Genomic DNA, 21,533 nt, shown 5'->3' on the forward strand with positions numbered 1-21,533 from the left:
CTTTTTAATCTATAATTACAGAATTTGTTCAAATAATATTGTCTATCATTGTAGAAAACAGTCATTGTAAAAATATAGAAAGTACAAATAAACAAAAAGAAGAAAAATTAAATTCCAATTATTTAGAATCCTACAACCGGAAACTACAGTAAATATTATGTTTGGCTATACAGGTATCCACATATTTAAGAATATGTAAACATCGGATCTAGACCTCTTCTTATGCAAATATAAATATGTAGGTGCTGTGCATGCTTTTTAAAAATGGCACTATTCTCTGTAAGTTGTGATGTAACCCAGCAGTCCCCAACCTTTTTGACACCAGGGACCGGTTTTGTGGAAGACAATTTTTCCACCAGGTGGGGAAGAGCGGACGGTTCAGGCGGCAATGCAAGCGATGGGCTGTGGCAGATGAAGCTTCGCTCACTCGCCCGCCGCTCACCTCCTACTGTGTGGCCCGCTTCCTAACAGGCCGCGGACCAGTACCCGTCCTCAGCCCAGGGGTTGGGGACCCCTGCTGTAACCTGCTCCTTTCACTTACTATTCATACATATTGTGTACGCCTTCCAAGGTAGTTAAATTCCTAGATAGACAACTTCCTGTATTTTTATCCTTCAAAGTTATTTATTATTTTGCTTTCATATAATTATATTATACATTCCTTCCTTAATTCTTTTTTTAATTTTGATCTTTATAGCAATGCAACAAGTATTAAAATTAATTTTGTAATGCATCTGTAACCAGACAGGTACAAAGGTTTTTCTGCTCCAACAATTTTTCCAAACCAGGTACTGTAATACACCTACTGAAAATATTTGTGGGTTTTTTTACTTTTAAAAAATTTTTATTGAAATATAGTTTACTCACAATGTTGTGTTAGTTTTAGGTGTACAGCAAAGTGATTCAGCTATACATACATATATATATATATATTCTTTTTTTACATTCTCTTCCATTATAGGTTATTACAAGATATTGAGTATAGTTCCCTGTGCTATACAGTAGGTCCTTCTTTGTTGTCTCTTTTATATAGAGCAGTGTGTATATTTTAATCCAAACTCCTAATTTATCCCTGCCTGCAGACATCACCCTTTATTAATGCCACATGGTATTTCATAAAGAATACTTTATTCGGCAATACCCTGTTGTTGGATATACGGCTTGTTTCCAATCTGAGCAAACAACCCTGAGCAGCAACCCCCTCGAGCTCCCCGTTGTGGTGCCCAGCCACCCACATCAGTCCTGTTACTTACAGCAAACTCCTCGGGAGTCACTTTCAGGACATCGAAGACAACGGCATCGTAGCTCTTGCTGGCATAGTCGCAGCCCTGGCCCTCCAGAGAGTCTGAGCTGCTGCTGCCCTGCGGAGGACAGGGAGAGATGGGGCCGCCTGAGCAGTCTGGCTGACTCCACAATCACTGACTCCCAAACCTCAGAACTGAGGATGCAAGAGGGGCAGAACCGTACAATGATAAAAGCTTCTGTTGTTTAGTGCTTTACCCTATTCCAGGCACTGTGTTAAGCACTTCATATGCATAATCTAATTTAATTCTCATAACAACTCTCTGAGTACACACTATTATTATTCCCATACTACAGGTAAGGAAGTAGAGGCAGTGCTACTTCCCCAATGTATCTCACCTAGGAAACTGAAGAGCCAGAATGTGAGCCCAGTTGTATATCTCTCTTACCCCTCACTCACTACACCCCAACTGCTTCCAGCTGCCTCTGTGGCGGAGGGGCGGTGAAAAGATACAGCCCACCCTTCACATCTTAGGAGGCCTGAGGAGATCACCTGCTGTGTTATGTTTTTCAAACATTACCTGGTTTCACCTTTTTTTTTTTTTCCACTTAAATTCATTGCAGGAAATTATTATACAAAATGTTAAATTGACTCTCAAGGCTTATTTCATGTAGGGGCCACTTGGAATTCAAAGCCTGTTAGCTGATGAGGTGAGAGGTAACCGGCCAGTTTTGGAGACGGCGTGAAAGTTATATTTAGTAGAGCCCCTTGTTAAGAAGAACACCGGGAGCCCTGCACGTAAAGGAAAGGTCTCCCGTAAAAGAGCGAGTTAAACTCCCCAAATGTGGCCAGTTACATGAAACCCAACACTGTAGGCATCCCAGAATGTTGAACATACCTTCTCTTCAATTTTACTTAATTCCATCAAATTCTACTTTGGGGAACCAGTAGAGCTTACCACCCCAAAACTGTGCCCTGTTCATAAATGGTTTTATTCGTCTCAACCTGTGAAGAGGGATTTTGTGGTTTCCATTAACCTCAACATCTTGGACCGGGATTTAGAGAATATGCTTTTATTAATTCCCCTTTATTTCACTCTTTCCAAAATGGCTATATCTGGAAAATCTTACTGGAAACTAGAGTGTTTTTAGGCCAGGGAGGGAAACCAATAGTCAACAACTGAAAACGTGAGGTTAAAAGGAGGAGCAGAAACTTAAACCTGTAGATTTCAATAGGCCTCTGTCATTTAAAGGCTACCACAAACTCTAAGATGATCTTAAGAAGCTCTGAGCTCTGAAGTCAGACAGGCCTGCTTAGAATGCCAGCTCCACCCGAGCTGCTGTCTGACCTCTTCACTTCGCGGAGCCTCAGCTACCATCTGTAAAATGGCACCATTAGAACCCACTCCCCAGGGCTGTGGCACAGGTCAGACAAAATGAAGCTTACAAAGCAACTGGCAGGATCCCCTCCCTGGGCGATGCTGATTCAAGGGGCCTGGGTGGGCTCAGACATGGCTATTTTGAAAGTTCCACGGGCGATGGGACATTCTCCTCTGAGGAGAATCTGTGTTACACTTTTGAAAAGTAATAAAGACTAATCCTGAATACTTCTGGAATTGGCCATCTATTCTACCCCTCGGTCTTATAGACCCTGAGCAATGGCTACCAATAAATCATTCTGCACTTCCATGTTCCCCTTCCACAGAGCAGCCTGAAGCAGGTGACGGGGCTGATCTTCTTCCGGGGAGTGTAATGTTATCGTGGTCAGGACCAGTGGCTCCAGAGTCACAGAGGCCTGGCTGTGAATCCCCACCCACCGCTGACCAGCTGTGTGATTTGAAGCCAGTTCATTCACTGCTCCCTGCCTCAGTTTCCTCGCCTATAAACTGGGGGTGAAACAACAGCACATGCCTGATGGGGTTACTGTGAGGATTAAGTGAGATCATGCCTGTGGAATGTACAAAAGAAGTGCCCGGTATATAGTTAAGCACTAAATCACGGGTGTCTATCTGTATAAACGTGTCACTCAGTCATCAAAATGTATTGAGCACTTCAATTAGACATGCACTCATTTGTTCATTCATTCAACAAGTATTTATTAAGCTCTCACCACGTTCTGGATACACATATACATGTATATTTATATATATACACATATATGTAGATATATATAGTATATATGTGTGTTTGCACACATATGTGTATGTATACATATATACACAGACGGAGGCTAAAAAAGAAAGAAATTTTACTCTAGACGGAGTGTAAACTGTAAATGGAAAGAGAAGTCTGATTCCTCCAGTTACCAGACAGAGTCCATTCCTGGAATTTCAGGTTTTATAACTTTCCTGTAACACCCCATTGCACCTGCCCCAAACATACACACTCATACAAGCGGCCTTATTTAATCAAAAGTTGCCCCAAATACATTCAGTGGTAGCGGTGGAGGTGGTGGTGGTGATGACGACGCAGTAACTTTATTTAAATATATACTGGCGCCATCTGGGAATTTTAACGGGTACCCACAAGTCTGCTTTCAGAACCAGAGATCAAGCTAAGGAATTTTTTTAAAGGGTTATAAGAAATGGATTGGTTCCTATGAATTCTAGCTGATTGCACAGGATCATTTCAAAACCCCAGCTCGACCATGAGCGCCTTGTGAGCTCAGAACACGGAGCACCCCCTTGTCCGTTTGTCACAGGAGCCCAGCGTTACGCATCTGACATGGTGGTCTCCCCAGGCCTCAGATGACACCCCATCCCCCGCCTGCCTCTGTTCTATTACAGAACTTGGAAAGCAAACTCCCAAACCCCCAGGGCAGGGGCCCGAGCCCAGGCCACTCTCGACCACCAGCCCTTACAGCCATTTCCTCCTGAGCAAGGTAAATAGGAACATGGGGCCAGCTGGAAGCACTTCTGTCTGACTTCATTCCAGAATGTGTGACCTATTTATAATCAGCCACGGCTTTGCTTGGGAAAGGTCTGATCCCTTCTTGCCACCAAAATGGAATGGGGCACTTGCTACAACTGGACTAGGCAGGTATTTATTTTTCTTTGAAGAGAACGACTTCAGAAAACACACTGATCCTCAGGACTGACTGCCTCCCAAATCTCACGCCTGGCATGGCTGGTCGGGAGGGCTAAGAATGGTGGCATTCATGGAGGCCTGCAGCCCCCGGGCCAAGACTCAGGGGGCCTGGGTCAGCTGCAAGGAGCCCCGGCCCACCCACCCCACCCACGGCCCCGGCTCGGCCCCGCAGCCCCAGTACCTGTGGAGTGGCAGAGGTGACCAGCACGCTAGCCATCAGACCATTCTTCTTGTACATAGTCTCCGGGCCACAGGGAGCTTCAGGGCAGCCTCTGTCGGTGACATAACCTGTCTGGAGAAGTCCTGCAAGGCAAAGGGGCTCATAAAAACCAGCCTTCAAACCCAAGCTAATCCCACCCTGGGAGAGAGTTGTGCTGGACTTGAGCTGGTGACCCCAGAGGAGACCGTCAGAGAAAGGTTACAAGCTGGTGGCCTTAAGGCTAAATATGGCCCACAGATGCAGTCAGCTAGGCTTGTACAGGTTTTAGTATTTTTTAAATTAACCACCAACATTTAAAAATTGGAAGGTTTCATACAGAATTCTGGATTTGTGACTTTTCTGGCAGCACTGGGCCCCATTCCTGTATGACGGCCATCAGCTGGGCTGGGCAGCGCTGCCCCTTGTACTGGTGCACTTACTGGAGCAAGTGCCTTTCAGACCCCACCTGGCCCGTACAGCCACTTGGGGACCTGCCTGGCTCCTGCAGACACTAGAGTTTGTGACCTTTGTTTTAAAAAGAAGGCAGGTGAAGAAGACAAAGTGAATCTACCGTGTTTCCCTGTGCACCAGACCATTCCATCAATAATAATAATAATATGGATACTAGCTAAGACTCAGAGAGTTCTCGCCATGTGCCACGCACCTCACTTACAGTAACTCCTCTAACGCTCACAACAGTCCTTGGTAGGTCCTGTTATTACCCCCATATTCCAGGTGGGGAATTTGAGGCACAGAGAGGTTAAGTAACTCGTGCTTTGGTGTCTTTGCTCATGCCATCCCACCAAACCATCATTATTCAGGACGTGGCTCAAATGTCACTTCCCCTGGTTATCGCACCTGGACCACTCAAACGAGAACCAGTGCTCTCATACCAACGTGTACATGCCCCTAGTAGAGCATTTATCACATCACTGAACATCAGAGTACTGTAGCCACCACCAGCTTTTTCCCAGGAAAGCGATCAGGATGTAATGGGGGAAGGAAAGGAGAAGGCAAAGGGACCAGCTGGAAGCCAACTGCAATTATCAGGAAAGAGACGAGGGTCCTCTGAGCTAAAGTGGCAGCAGTGACACCAAAGAGAAGGACACAGACTGAGAGATGGTAAGGACAGAAATGCAACAGAAACTGATGTGGGGGGGGGAGGGGGAACCAGCTGAGGATGCATGGCTTCTGGCTCGAGGTACCAGAGGCACAGCCACTTTGGAGAACAGTTTGGCAGTTTCTTAAAAAGTTAAACATCAGCTTACCAAATGACTCCACAATTCTACACCTAGGTAGCTATCTTTAAAATAAATGAAAACATATGTCCACACGAAGACATGCACATGAATTTATTCATCTTAGCCAAAAGCTGGAAACTAAGTGCCCACCAACTGGGGAATGGATAGACAATGTGAATACTACTCAGCAATAAAAAGAAATGGAACACTGATACAAAGTATAACATGAATAAACCTCAAAAACATCAAGCTAAGTGAAAGAAGTCATACAAAGGATTGTACAATATGAGGCCATTCTTATGAAATGCCCAAAAAGCCAAATTCATAGAGAGGGGGAGCACATCAATGAGAGGCTGGGGTGGTGGCAGGACTGACTGCAAATGAGCACAAAGGATTTTTCTGGGGTGATGGAAATGTGCTAAAACTGGATGTGGTGATGGTTACACAGCCCCAGAAATCCACAAAGCCATAGGACTGTACACTTGGAATGAGTGCATTTTACAGTAGGTAAATTAACCGCAGCAAATGCAGCAGCCACCAGCTGTCTCGTGATGGTGACCTGAACTTACACATTTAACTCCCCCCTTCCACATCCCTTTGAAATAATCAAAGAAATATTAAAATACTAAAAACAAATTGTATTAGCACATGATGACAGGCAATGGTTATTAATAAGCAAAAACACTTTCAGGGCTTCCCTGGTGGCGCAGCGGGTGAGAGTCCACCTGCCGATGCAGGGGACATGGGTTCGTGCCCCGGTCCGGAAAGATCCCACATGCCGTGGAGCAGCCGGGCCTGTGGGCCATGGCCTCTGGGCCTGGGCGTCTGGAGCCTGTGCTCCACAACGGGAGAGGCCACAACAGTGAGAGGCCCACGTACCGCAAAAAAAAAAAAAAAAAAAAAAAACTTTCAGGATTTCCAGGGGCAGAAGAGATGGGCCTCACCAGTCCTTCCCATCAGGAAACTTACACAAGTCTCTTAGATAGCCTCATCCACCAGAGGACAGACAGCAGAAGCAAGAAGAACTACAATCCTGCAGCCTGTGGAACAAAAACCACATTCACAGAAAGACAGACAAGATGAAAAGGCAGAGGACTATGTACCAGATGAAGGAAAAAAATAAAACCCAAGAAAAACAACTAAATGAAGTGGAGATAGGCAACCTTCCAGAAAAGGAATTTAGAATAATGATAGTGAAGATGATCCAGGACCTCGGAAAAAGAATGGAGGCAAAGATCGAGAAGATGCAAGAAATGTTTAACAAAGACCTAGAAGAATTAAAGAACAAACAAACAGAGATGAACAATACAATAACTGAAATGAAAACTACACTAGAAGGAATCAATAGCAGAATAACTGAGGCAGAAGAACGGATAAGTGACCTGGAAGACAGAATGGTGGAATTCACTGCTGTGGAACAGAATAAAGGAAAAAGAATGAAAAGAAATGAAGACAGCCTAAGAGACCTCTGGGACAACATTAAATGCAACAACATTCTCATTATAGGGGTCCCAGAAGGAGAAGAGAGAGAGAAAGGACCTGAAAAAATATTTGAAGAGATTATAGTCGAAAACTTCCCTAACATGGGAAAGGAAATAGCTACCCAAGTCCAGGAAGTGCAGAGAGTCCCATACAGGATAAACCCAAAGAGAAACATACTGAGACAAATAGTAATCAAATTGGCAAAAATTAAAGACAAAGAAAAATTATTGAAAGCAGCAAGGGAAAAATGACAAATAACATGCAAGGGAACTCCCATAAGGTTAACAGCTGATTTCTCAGCAGAAACTCTACAAGCCAGAAGGGAGTGGCATGATATACTTAAAGTGATGAAAGGGAAGAATCTACAACCAAGATTACTCTACCCAGCAAGGATCTCATTCAGATTCGATGGAGAAATCAAAAGCTTTACAGACAAGCAAAAGCTCAGAGAATTCAGCACCACCAAACCAGCTCTACAACAAATGTTAAAGGAACTTCTCTAAGTGGGAAACACAAGAGAAGAAAAGGACCTACAAAAACAAACCCAAAACAATTAAGAAAATGGTCATAGGAACACACATATCAATAATTACCTTAAATGTGAATGGATTAAATGCTCCAACCAAAAGATACAGGCTTGCTGAATGGATACAAAAGCAAGACCCATATATATGCTGTCTACAAGAGACCCACTTCAGACCTAGGGACACATACAGACTGAAAGTGAAGGGATGGAAAAGATATTCCATGCAAATGGAAATCAAAAGAAAGCTGGAGTAGCAATATTCATATCAGATAAAATAGACTTTAAAATAAAGAATGTTACAAGAGACAAGGAAGGACACTACATAATGATCAAGGGATCAATCCAAGAAGAAGATATAACAATTATAAATATATATGCACCCAACATAGGAGCACCTCAATACATAAGGCAACTGCTAACAGCTATAAAAGAGGAAATCGACAGTAACACAATAATAGTGGGGGACTTTAACACCTCACTTACACCAATGGACAGATCACCCAAAATGAGAATACATAAGGAAACAGAAATTTTAAATGACACAATAGACCAGATAGATTTAATTGATATTTATAGGACATTCCATCCAAAAACAGCAGATTACACTTTCTCCTCAAGTGCGCACGGAACATTCTCCAGGATAGATCACATCTTGGGTCACAAATCAAGCCTCAGTAAATTTAAGAAAACTGAAATCATATCAAGCATCTTTTCTGACCACAACACTATGAGATTAGAAATGAATTACAGGGGGAAAAACCGTAAAAAACACAAACACATGGAGGCTAAACAATACATTACTAAATAACCAAGAGACCACTGAAGAAATCAAAGAGGAAATCAAAAAATACCTAGAGACAAATGACAATGAAAACACGATGATCCAAAACCTGTGGGATGCAGCAAAAGCAGTTCTAAGAGGGAAATTTATAGCTATACAAGCCTACCTCAAGAAACAAGAAAAATCTCAAATAAACAATCTAACCTTATACCTAAAGGAACTAGAGAAAGAAGAACAAACAAAACCCAAAGTTAGCAGAAGGAAAGAAATCATAAAGATCAGAGCAGAAATTAATGAAATAGAAACAAAGAAAACAATAGCAAAGATCAATAAAACTAAAAGCTGGTTCTTTGAGAAGATAAACAAAATTGATAAACCATTAGCCAGACTCATCAAGAAAAAGAGGGAGAGGACTCAAATCAATAAAATTAGAAATGAACAGGGAGAAGTTACAACAGACACCGCAGATATACAAAGCATCCTAAGAGACTACTACAAGCAACTCTATGCCAATAAAATGGACAACCTGGAAGAAATGGACAAATTCTTAGAAAGGTATAACCTTCCAAGACTGAACCAGGAAGAAACAGAAAATATGAACAGACCAATCACAAGTAATGAAATTGTAACTGTGATTAAAAATCTCCCAACAAACAAGTCAAGGACCAGATGGCTTCACAGGTGAATTCTATCAAACATTTAGAGAAGAGCTAACACCCATCCTTCTCAAACTCTTCCAAAAAATTGTGGAGGAAGGAACACTCCCGAACTCATTCTATGAGGCCACCATCACCCTGACACCAAAACCAGACAAGATACTACAAAAAAAGAAAATTACAGACCAATATCACTGAGGAATATAGATGCAAAGATCCTCAGAAAAATACTAGCAAACAGAATCCAACAACACATTAAAAGAAAAAAAAAAAAGAGATGGGCCTGAGGGGAGAGGAACCCACCTCTGAAACAGAAGCAACGCCTCCTAGGAATCAAGTGGGTGGGACCCTCCAACAGAAACCTCCAAGAAAGCCCAGAGACTTCCAAGTGGGGAATCCAGAAATGCAAGGGTCCAAAGGCAGCTGAGGGGATCAGGCTGCCAGGGCTGTCTCAGACCAGACAAACCAGCTCCCATGGACTGGGGTTGGGGCCGACTCAGCCAGGCTGTGCTGATGGATGGAAGCTGCTCATCCATCTGAACAAAGTGACTCGATCCTAGCCTGATGGAGTCACCATGGGGAGACAGAGTGGCACACAGCCAGCCAACCCTCTTGGGGTGGATCCAACTTGCTCCAGTTCCAGGCTGAGGTGGGCTTTGCTGCTTTCAGGGAGCGCCCAGCACTCTGCAGGGCTCTCCAAGGGGAGCCCAGACATGGAGCCCAGTCTGCTCGGCCGGGCTCAAACCAGAGGCCGTGGCTCTCGCCACCGGCCTGGTAACCAGTCACGCAGCCCTTCAGCCTAGGGGCCATGAGTCTCAGACCCTTTTCCATGACCGTCATTTGCTCACTCCCTACTTCCCATCTGCAGGACGTCGCCAACTTGGCCCATCTCTCCAGCGACCTTTGGTGGTGCACTCGGGGCCCCCACCCCACGCGCACATGGCGTGAACAGGGAGTGCTGATGCTGAGCGAGGCGCTGGGCCAAGCACGACATTTTTAGCTCACTTGATCTTCACAACAACTCTGTGAGGCAGAGGCTATTCTCACTCCTGGGAAACTGAGGCCCAGAGAGGTGACGTAACTTACTGCTAGTTAAGTGGCAGGACTGGGGAGTCCAAACCCTGGTCAGTGGACACCAGGGCCTGGGCCTCCTCTGAGGGCCCAGGTGAGGACTGAACGAGAAAATGCACGCCAAGTGCTAGGGTCAGGTCAAACACCGAGCAAGCGCTCTGTTAAGGCTATTAATGGCTATTAGTGTTAATTCTAATCCTGCAGTTTCATCCATTTATACTTATTCTTTTTTCCTAAAACAAACAGTTAACTTTAAACGTTAAAGAAAGGAAAGCATGGTGCTTTGTGAAACCACGGGCCTCCCCTACTGGGAAGGAGATTTCCAGCTGTGGGCTTCAGGCCCCCAGAGGAGCACAGGCTGAGTCCAGGGGTCTGAGCGTAGGGCTCCTCCTCCATGAGGCCTGACCTGCCCCCCACTCCCCCGCCCCGGGCCCACTCTGGCCCAGCCCACCTAGAGACAAAGTGACAGCCCACCCATGCTACCCATCGTGCTTCCTACTGGCGGCCTGAGCTGGAAAGACAGACAGACAGATCGCTTGTTTCCAATGTGACTCCTGCATGTTCTCGCCACTGACAAAACAGCCTAATTTATGGGCAGTGACTCTCAGACAAGAGATATTTCACATGCTAAGAAATAAGAGGACCGGGCTTCCGTGGTGGCGCAGTGGTTGAGAGTCTGCCTGCCGATGCAGGGGACACGGGTTCGTGCCCCGGTCTGGGAGGATCCCGCATGTCGCGGAGCGGCTGGACCCGTGAGCCATGGCCACTGAGCCTGTGCGTCCGGAGCCTATGCGTCCGGAGCCTGTGCTCCGCAACGGGAGAGGCCCCAACAGTGAGAGGCCCACATACCGCAAAAAAAAAAAAAAAAAAGAAAAAAGAAAAGAAATAAGAGGACCAAGCAGAATGGAACATCCTTTCCAGGGCCCAGAGGAACCCTCACCCATCCACCTGCCGTCCCTGAGGCCCGGCCAAGCCCCAACTCCTCACCAGGGACCAGACTCCCATCAAGGGGTCAGCCCAGCCCAGGCCCCTCCCTGAGAACCCCTCCCCCACCCCACGGGAAGGCCCCTGAATATGTGGACCGTGCCTCCCAGGCCGGATTGATTGGACCAGAATGCCCATCTGCTTCTCCGGGAACTCAGGACCCTACGGTGCCAGCCTCTGCTGGTCAGCCGAACTGAGCACTATGCCCTCAGGAGGGGAGGGTGGCCAGATCCTGCCCAGTGCAAGGAGAGTCCCTCCGAGTGGGGAGGCAGCAGATGTGCAGAGAGAAGCTGAAGGGGGAGCCTGTGTCTGAAAGAAAAGGTTCCAGCCCCCGGGGCTCTGTAATAAATGTCTCTTTTTCAGTGTCGATCGTTGGAGTAGATCTCTAAAAGACCTTGACCAAAGCTATTTCCTAAATACCAAGTTCATGTCAAGCCACCATAACCTGACCCTAAAAACACAGGGGGTTCATCCTCACAGGGGAAGATGTACACCATCCTTTCACCTGTCCATCCATGCATTCATCAAGCTCCTACTTTGTGCGGACTTTGTTCTAGCCAGGAGTTCCTACCATTTTTGTACCTTGGACCCTTTTGGCCATCTGGTGAAGCCCATGGGCCTCTTCTCACAGAAATGTTTTTAAATGAATAAAATAAAATTATAGAGGAAACCAATTACACAGGGCTACTCAGGAAGCCAACTGTATTAAAATTCAGTTATAAAATTATTTTCAAAGTAATTTATAATATAGTAATATATGTATTTCTTCAGGTAAGGGAAAAAATATGTATATATATATAATTGCATTAAATAGCAAGATCTATTGGTGGGTCTAATAACTACCATAATTTCAAAGTAGTCAAGAACATAAATTTTCTGAGATGCATGCCCACAATTATTATGTGATATGGAGGTAGCTGTGACTTTTATTGGTGACAAAGTCCCAGGTACTGTAAATATTACTATAATTTATTGTCTACATTAGCAACTGAGGAAGATGCCAAATTTCAGTTAGAAGTTAGTGAAAATAAAGATGTCATTTTTTTCCCATCCAAATGCAGGGAAGGCTGGTCAAGGACCCTGTTCCAGGCACAGGGGACACAAAGCGAACAGACCTTGCCCCCAGAAAACTCACATTCCAGCACAGGAGTCAGAAACCACATGTGAACTCAGATCATGAGGGTCTTCAGGAAATAAAATAGGGTGGAAGACAGTATTTGCCAGGGTGGTCAAGGAAAGACTTTGAAGATGCAGTATTGAGCTAAAGCCCTAGGAAGGAGTCAACCATAAAAACCAGTCAGAGTGTCCTTTACAGAGTCTACAGCGAGTGCAAAGGGCCTGAGATGCACAGGAGCTCAGCAGGTATGTGATGGAGAGAGATGGCCACAGCTGGAGCCCAGTCAGTGGGAGGCAGTGGACAGACAAGCTGGAGCCCGGTCAGTGGGAGGCAGTGGACAGACGAGCTGGGGCCAGAGCATAAAGGGTCTTGCAGGCCATGGTGGGGAGTTTGGGTTTTACCTGGAATGCCTGGGAATGGGTTCTGAGCAGGGGAGTAACATGATCTGATGTCACTGTTTGTGAAGATCACAGTGGCTATTATGCAGAGAACTCCATGGGAGGCCAAAGATGGGTGCAGCAAAGCCAGCTGGGGGTAAGAGATGCTGACAGCTCGGACTGCTGGCCATGGGGAAAAGAGATGGACTTGGGAGGGGTTCTGGAGGTGAAACAGACAAGACTTGCTGATGGACTGCATGTGACAGGAGAGGAAAAGAGAGGAACGGAGGATAAATGACTCCTACCTTTAGGGCCATTACAAATGGGTAACTGCTCAGCAGTTCATTCATTCATTGGCTCAACATGCATCCAGTGAGACCTGGAGGACCAGTTCTGGGGACCAGAGTCAAAGATGACACAGCCCTGCCCTCCAGGGTCCAGCAGTGTAGCAGGGGGGAGAAAATCCCATAGGTAGATACTCACAGGACACGTGGTGTAACAGATCACGGGCTCACCTTGGGCGTCAAAGAAGACATCACTAAGAGCCGTGGATCTGGTCTGAAAAGGGCAAGTGTGAGTGTTTCTAGGTAAGCTGGGGGTGGGCCACAGGCACTCTGAGCACGAGCAGAAGCCCAGAGGTGTGAAAGCACACCCCAGAGGCCAGTGTGCCAGGAGCACAGGGAATAGGTTCCCCTCCTCACCTGACCCCAGCCCCTGCCCATCCTAGACTAACAGGGGTGCGAATAAGCCAGGCAGGGCTCTCCACGGAGCCAGCTTTAACAGATGGCCCTGACACTACAGCCACAGGAACAGCATCTTGCCTCCTGGTCACTCCCTCAATCCTCCAGTAAACTTGGAGACCCTTCTCCCAAGCCCTGCTCTGTGCAGAGGACTCAGGCCAGCCCTCGAGGAGCTCACACACAGTCTGATTACTGCTGTCATCACAACAATCTATTAGACACTTACTCTGTTTAAGGCTCTGGCTAAGGATTTATACGCATCAAAAAAAAAAACTTCCCTGGGGGCTCAGTGGTTAAGAATGCGCCTGCCAATGCAGGGAACACAGGTTTGATCCCAGGTCTGGCAAGATCCCACATGCCGTGGAGCAACTAAGCCCGTGCACCACAACTACTGAGCCTGTGCTCTAGAGCCCACGAGCCACAACTACTGAGCCCGCATGCCACAACTACTGAAGCCCATGCGCCTAGAGCCCGTGCTCCACAAGAGAAGCCACCGCAATGAGAAGCCCGCGCACCGCAACGAAGAGTAGCCCCCGCTCACCGCAACTAGAGAAAGCCCGCGTGCAGCAACGAAGACCCAACGCAGCCGAAAATAAATAAATTTATTTTAAAAAATTATTTTAAAAAACCATTTTACAGATGAGAAAACTGAGGCTCAGAGAGAGAAACTACACTGTAACTCGGGGATCCGTTTTTCGCACACCTGCCTGCCCGTACCCCCTGCTGGAGAGGGAGGCAGTCCGGCACCGAGGGAAGGGTACCAGCTTGTTAAGTTCGGCCAAAAACCCTGTCTTCCCACCCTCTTTCACCTCTTACACACACACACACGCACACACTCTCATACTAATGCCTCCTGCAGGAGGAAAAGATTCTCATGACGTAACTTAGTAAGAACGTGGAGTTGTATCAGAACCACAGCACCACCCCGTGTCTCTGGTTTCTGTGTGACAGACTCCAGTCTCGTGTGTGGGCTCCTGAAGAGGGGAAGGAAAGTCCCATATGTGATGTTGGTTTCCTTCCAGACTTTCAGAATTCTCCTTCAATGTTGCAGGTTCAGGAAACCGAGGAAATAGCAGGAGACAGTCTGGTGCAGACCACTGTGGAGAAGGCAGAAAAACCACTTTTTCCTAAGCTTGGGGAGGTTGTTTCAAAGAAAATACACACATCCAGGAATGTTCAAGTACAAGAGAGTGATGTCTTCCAAATGTTTCAGACCAGCACAGAGCCGGCCGGGAGCCCGTATCCGAGCCCACCTCCTCGCGTGGGCACGCTGCTCTCCGCAGGCTAGGGCACGGCTGCTCCACCTTCTGCGTCTGAACAGAAGATGAAGAGACAGAACCAAAGAGAGTTTCTGCCACAACCAGCTGTTCACTCCACGTCAGGAACAGTAAGTGTATGTGTTCTCTCTCCCTCTCTCTCTGGACAGCCACAGCGTGCCCGTTTTGTAGTACCAAAAGGCCTCCCCCAGGGTCACGGTCACCCTGAAGCTGGACCACCTGCCAGGCGCCCAGGAAAGGTCCCCTCGTGCGGGCTGGCAATGGCGCTCTCACTATACCCCCTCCCGACCCTCTCCAAACTGGCCAAGCCTCCTCCTGGCAAGCAGCAGCGCCTGGCGGCTTTCAATGCGAGGCCCCGGCCACGTGAGCACATGAGACTTGAGATGCCATCCCTCGGCGTCGCGTTCGCCACGCCCTCCCCCGCCCCTTTCAAGCCACCCACCAGATGCTCGACATCCAACATCTCCCCTCCTCACTGAGGGCCAGATAATGAGCTGAGCGGGCTAGACGGGGAGAGAAAGCAGCAGTGTTCGGGGAAGAGAGCTGGGTGCGGAGTCTGAGGGTCTGCAGATAGACAAAAACAAGAGAAAACTTGTGAAACTGAGCAAACCTGGAGAAAAGGACAAGGAAGGGCGTCTTCCTGGAGAAGTGAAGCACCTACGTGCATGGAGCTGACGTAGGGCCAGCACAGACAGGCAGCCACCCGCGAATTCATGTGACAGCGCTGACCGGGCACCCCCCATGCCCCACACACTGTGCGCTGAGGCCGGGGAGGCAGAAACCAGCAGCCCATCCGTCCTCAGAAAGTCCAGCCTAGCGATGCCTACTCAGGCCTGCTCTTCTCAAGTAGGAGGGCTTCCAGAATCCTTTACATAAGAGTAATACCTTTAAAAAGGTATAAAATAAACAAGGGAAGTCCCCACAATCCCTAGTCCCTGTCCCCAAGGTTACACGTTCACACAGGGTAGGGCAGCATCCGTGCACACAGCCACACACAAATAGATATACAGACAGACACAAGTGTGCGCATGTATATATGCAGGCACAGCCTGTGGTTCAACACCTCCAACCCCCCAGAGGTTGACAAGCTACAACCACAGGCCTGGCAGGAGCTAAGAATAAGACAGTTACAGCAGAGCGAGTTCTCAGGCAGGGGAAGGAGCTGGGTACCTCTGCGGCTTAGAAAACATATAAACCAGGATTTGAATTCTCACCCATCACTGACCTTGTGCCCTGGGCAAGTTGCTTGACCTGGCCAAGCCTCACTTTCCTCATCTGTAAAATGGGGAACACTGCAGTAGCGACCTCAAAGATGGCTGAAGGGATTCACAGGATGGTGCACATTAAAAGCGGCTGGCATGGTACATCATTAATGACAGCTATTATTTGTGTTGACACCCGTCACCACCACTTTCACCCTCCCCGTGGCAGGGGTAAGCAAGGGTAATGCTCTCTTAGCATGAGACCACAAGAAATCACCTCTAAGTTAAGGTAATAGGAGGAATGTGACTGAAAAATATCTATTTCTCATAAAACTATGAAAGGCTTCCCAAAAGAAAACGAATCCTCTGGTTGGCAGGATAGTTTCATTTTAGACCCTCTTTGAAAAGGCCGGCTGGAGCTTCCCCATCCCTGCCCCATGCACATGTAATTATTCTTGAAATCAAAGGTTCCTCACTTCCAGGACAAGCCTGCAGAAAACAGGGGGAAGAGAGAAACCCTCACCTGCAGCCACTAGCTGATGAGTAAGACCTGAGTTTTCCACAGGGAGGGGAGGCAGGTTTTAGGAAAATGGGAAACCTAGGGATATGTGTGGGGGAGGACTTGAAGAGAGCTTCGGGAAATGGGGGTAAAAGAGAGAGTGAGAAAATGAGGGTGGCCTGCCTGGGACATCCCAGACACCCAAGACAGCCCGGGAGCATCCTGATTGGCACGCTTCCATTCTGGAAGCCTGGCAGTGACACTTCCCTTTCTGCACGTTAGGGATCGTGAAAGCCAGAGAAGGGACCCAGCGCCCCACTCCCTCTCCCCGACTCTGCACAGCCCTCCTCAGCCACCCACTTAATCTTAATTACCATCCAGGGGACATCTGCTCTGGGGAAAGGCAGGCAATGTCACCTGCAACTGGAAGAGCGGGGGTGCCCGTGTCCTCATGGGCAGCCACCAGCAGGGATAAGCCCTCTCTGGGGGACACACCACGTCTCACCACCTCCAAACTGACCCGAGCCTCTGCACAGCAGGACGGCCTCCTAAGCAGTGTCCCTGCCACACCCCTGCCTCCTCATGGTTTATTCTCGACACAAACAGAGTGATCCTTTGAAAACATAAACCAAAAACTTGCAGGACGTACACAAAAAGAGTGAATTTTCCTGTATGCAGAGCATACATACCCAGCTGGAGGAAAACAGGCTGCATCCCAGATCTTCCTCCAGAAGGAAGCTGGAGAAATACCCTGATGGATAACAGAAGACGACTCCACCTGAGTAGTGACCTTATTATACAGAAGCCGGCAGCGGGAAGAGGAGAAAGTATTCAGCCAGCGGCCTGAGACACCGCAGAACCCTTCAGGATGGAGCTGGGGACAGCCCTGGGATCTGGCAGCAAGAGTGCCGTGGGCACCTAGGACGGTACCTGGGGGCCCGGCAAAGTCTCTCAGATGAGACGCTTTGACTCTACAGGTAGGTGAAGCAGAAGCACAAAAGCCAGGCCATGAATTTCATCCAGTGAGGACCTGGTGTGACCCTCTGGGCAGACTGGGGAGTGTCACAGCCTGGAGGACACTGATGAGACTCAACAACTAAATGCAGGGAGGGATCCTGGGCTGAACCCTGGAGCAGGGGAACTGGTGACATCTGGAAAAGGCTGCTAGCTTAGTTCATAGTGTCCTACCTAAACTAACTCACCCAGGTTAATTTGATAACTGTACTGTGGTTACGTGAGTCAACAGGGAAGCTGGGTGAATGGTATGTGTAAATGCTATGCGCGGTTTGGCAAATTTCTGTGAGTCTAAAGTTATTTCAAAATAAAAAGTTAAATTTAAAAAGGGATCCTACACCCTCACAACCCCTCAATACACACACACAAGCTCCACCGCCAGGCCTGATGCCTGGGACTCACCATTTCCCGCACAAACCACGATTCAAGGGTTGTGCTCTGGGGTGTTGAGGTTCGGGCATTTTACGCCCACTACGTGTGGGCCAAACACACACCGTCTACAGTAGTCAGAGGATCGGACGGAAGGCAGTTTCCTATAAGGAGCAGAGGTTCCCTCCCTCCCTCCTAGTCCCTGCCAAGGGCAGAGGAAGTACTGGTGTGACTGGTGACGGCCCAGGTCATTGCCTGGACCACATCCGTCAGAAGCATCACCAGGTGTCACAGGTGACACGCCTGTCCAGGGCCCCCTCCTCTCCCCACTGCTGCTTTGAGACCCACAGGGTGGACAAGGGCCCTGCTTGGGCTCAGCCGGCTCTGACTCCCACCTGCACCCAAGAGTGCACCTGGCATGCATGGCCCTGGGCACTGTCGCTGCCAGAGGAAGGCAAGGACCCACAATACGGAGCGAGCGCGGGGGCGGCCCCAGTGGGCTAGGAGGCCATCACTTGCTTCAACCAATGTTGACCAGAGAGCCCTGGAGTGGGTGACAGGCACGGGCCGGCTCATAGCGAGGGTCCGTTATCCTCCTCTGCTGCTCCTCCTGTGACCAGGTGCTTCAGAAATCTCCAGGTGAAGAGGAGGCTGGCAGAATAGAACACCCACACTCTTGGGCCTTCCTGACAAGTACCACCGAGTGCTGACCCACTGTGTACAGCCTGGCGCTTCCCACCAAATTAGGAAGGACACTGTCTCTGGAGAGTAAGGCAGGGTGGGCAAGGCCGGGCTGCAGAAGGGGAGCAGAAGCAGCGGCAGCAGCAGGACAAAGCCGACGAGGAGCAGAGGGCGTGCCCCGCGGGGTGAGCCGGGTGAACACGGGTTTAAGGGTAACACCCACCGAGTTGTAGGTTATGTCCCAGTGCCATTCCACATTCCGTGGCGAATACGGCAGCGCGAGGGGTGGGAGGGTGCCAAAGGCCGCGTAGAACACGACATCTGCACATCAAACTATATGAATATATTTTGGTTTCAAGACAATGAACTAGGTCGACACATATGCTTTCCCCTCTTCTAATCTTGTTGAAATGAAAAATAAGAAGACTGAGAAATCTGTTGCAATGTTGAAGTACAGGGAATGATGACAACAACAAACCAAAAATTAAGAATTCCTAGAAGATTTGAAGCAGATGGAATCGGATAGAGAAGAAAGCTCTGAGTGTTAGACATCTGGCCATAAAATCAACTGTTTCCTCTATCCAAACAATAACCAGCTAGAAAATGTAATGGCACAAGGGCCTACTAAGAAAAGAAAAAAAATACATAGAAGTAAACTGTAAAAGAAATGTACAAAAATCATTTGAAGCAAATTATTAAACTTTACTTATAGACAAAAAAAGAAGACTTAAATCAAAGGAGAGACATTTCACTCCTTCTGAATAAGGAGATGATATTGTAAAGACATCAGTTCTCCCCAACTGATCTATAAACAAAATGCAAATTCACTCTAAATCCTAAGAGGATTCATTTCGGAATTCAACAAGTTGATTTAAAACTTTGGGGCTTCCCTGGTGGCACAGTGGTTGAGTCCGCCTGCCGATGCAGGGGATACGGGTTCGTGCCCGGTCGGGGAAGATCCCACATGCCATGGAGCAGCTGGGCCCGTGAGCCACGGCCGCTGAGCCTGCGCGTCCGGAGCCTGTGCTCCGCAGCGGGAGAGGCCACAACAGTGAGAGGCCCACGTACCGCCAAAAAAAAAAAAAAAAAAAAAAAAAAAAAACTTTGTCTGGAAGAATAATTAAAAATAGCTAAGAAGTTTTCAAAAAATAAGTATAATGAGACGGCACCTGTCCTTTCAGGAAGCCGCAGTTGGTGTGATAAATGGTCAGCAGGACAGAACACAGTGCAGAAAAATAGGATCAAGTATAGCTGAGAATTAATATCTGATCAAGATGGCATTTCAAACAGTGGGAAAGAATGGATTATTCAATAAATGTTGATGAAACAATTTTCTATTCACTTGGGGGGATTTATTTTAAATTTTACCCAGTATCATTTATAAGAATAAATCTTTGATAAAGATTTAACCAAACCAAAAAATTGCCATAAAAATACCAAAGGAGGGACTTCCCTGGTGGTCCAGTGGTTAAGAATCCACCTTCCAATGCAGGGGACGTGGGTTTGATCCCTGGTCAGGGAACTAAGATCCCACATGCCGCAAGGCAACTAAGCCTGCACGCCGCAACTAGAGAGCCCACGTGCCTCAGCGAAGAGCCCACGCACTGCAAGGAAAGATCCCACATGCCCCAATAAAGATCCCGCGTGCCACAACTAAGACCCGACGCAGCCAAATAAATAAATTTTTTAAAATAAATAAATAAAGCTCTAAGAAAAAAAAATACCAAAGGAAACACAAGTCATTATTCATTTTTATTGTCCCAGGGTGAAGTCCTCTCTAGGGTGATACAAAAGCTAGAAAACAAAGGAAACTATTCGCAGATTTAACTATGTGAAAAATTAAAACTTCTGTATAGGAAAAGACATCATGAAAGAAGTGAAAGTCAGTCAGTAAACAGGACAGGGTTCTGAAATGCCACATGAGATGATGAAGTTCTCTTAATACAGAAAGAAGCCCCCCAGGAGTTCTGGCTCACTCTCTGCAGAGTGGCCTTGGGCAGGTACATCAGTATTTACAGACAGAGAAAGATGTCCACAGATTCAGGACATGTTCACTCTTATTCATTTGTTCATTCATTCAACAAAAAGTTACCAGAAGTCTAGTATGTGTCAGGTACTATTCTAGGTGCTGGGCATAAAGCAGTGACGAAAAAGCCAGAAATCCCCCAGTACATTCTAGTGGGGGAAACGGACAATAAATAAAGCATTCAGTAAGATACATGGTCTATAAGCTGGTGATAAAAGAGAAAAAAGTAAAGCAGAGAAAGGGTATAGGCAGAGTGGGGAGGGGGAGGGGTTACAATTTTAAATGGGGGCAGTGGTCTGAGAAGTGCTCACTGAGAAAACGACATCTGCACATGTTTTGAAATATCTGCGCATACATGTGAACACTCACACAAAAGTCTAGAAGGATATGTACTCAAGTCTTAATGTCAATGCTTCTTACAGGTGTCATTGTACGGCACTTTTACTTTCTACTTTTTGTACACTTCAGTATTGTCTGATTTCTTTTAAAATAACTATGGAACACTTACTGTGAGCAACACAGCATTTGGAGGGAAAACTGAAAGTGAATTTCCAGAGACAAGCACTTGACGGATGCTCCCACCGGCAGGGATCAGACGTAGGAGGTTGGAGTCGGATGTCTGGTGCTCTGGCGCCACCTGGTGGCCACCTCCTAACTGATCAATCTCATTTCCAATCCCCTCAAGGTTATCAATAAAAAAGAGGCAAGACACACAATAACTGTATAAAAACCTATCTGCCCTGTGGACAGGGACTGGAAACGAAATGGGCAACATAAACAGTTTGATTTGTTGGGGTAGCATGGTCACGGTGGGATTTATTTAGCTTGGATCTTCAATCATAGTTCTATGATGACATTTCGTTCCTTTGTGTTAACTGCAACGGAGCAGTTCTACGGGGCAGCTGAAGGTACTCACAGAAATGGAGTGAGAAGCGGGGTGGGCAACACAGAGCCATAACCCA

At 47.2% G+C, this 21,533-nt stretch overlaps 1 protein-coding gene across 7 annotated transcripts in view; it reads right to left on the reverse strand.

Moving 5' to 3' along the window:
• Nucleotides 1-21,533, reverse strand: part of RALGPS1 (Ral GEF with PH domain and SH3 binding motif 1) — a 286,463-nt gene that overhangs the window by 248,292 nt on the left and 16,638 nt on the right. For all 7 annotated transcript variants that reach the window (XM_081238238.1, XM_081238237.1, XM_081238240.1 and 4 more), the window contains exons 2-3: nt 4,511-4,632; nt 1,254-1,361 (exon numbers count right to left, since the gene is read on the reverse strand). In XM_081238238.1, the coding sequence (XP_081094364.1) occupies nt 1,254-1,361; nt 4,511-4,567 (165 nt within the window). In that variant the 5' untranslated portion in view covers nt 4,568-4,632. The remainder of the gene's footprint in view (nt 1-1,253; nt 1,362-4,510; nt 4,633-21,533) is intronic.

This window comes from Mesoplodon bidens, assembly GCF_964165515.1.
Source record: "Mesoplodon bidens genome assembly, chromosome: 6".
Taxonomy (NCBI): domain Eukaryota; kingdom Metazoa; phylum Chordata; class Mammalia; order Artiodactyla; family Ziphiidae; genus Mesoplodon; species Mesoplodon bidens.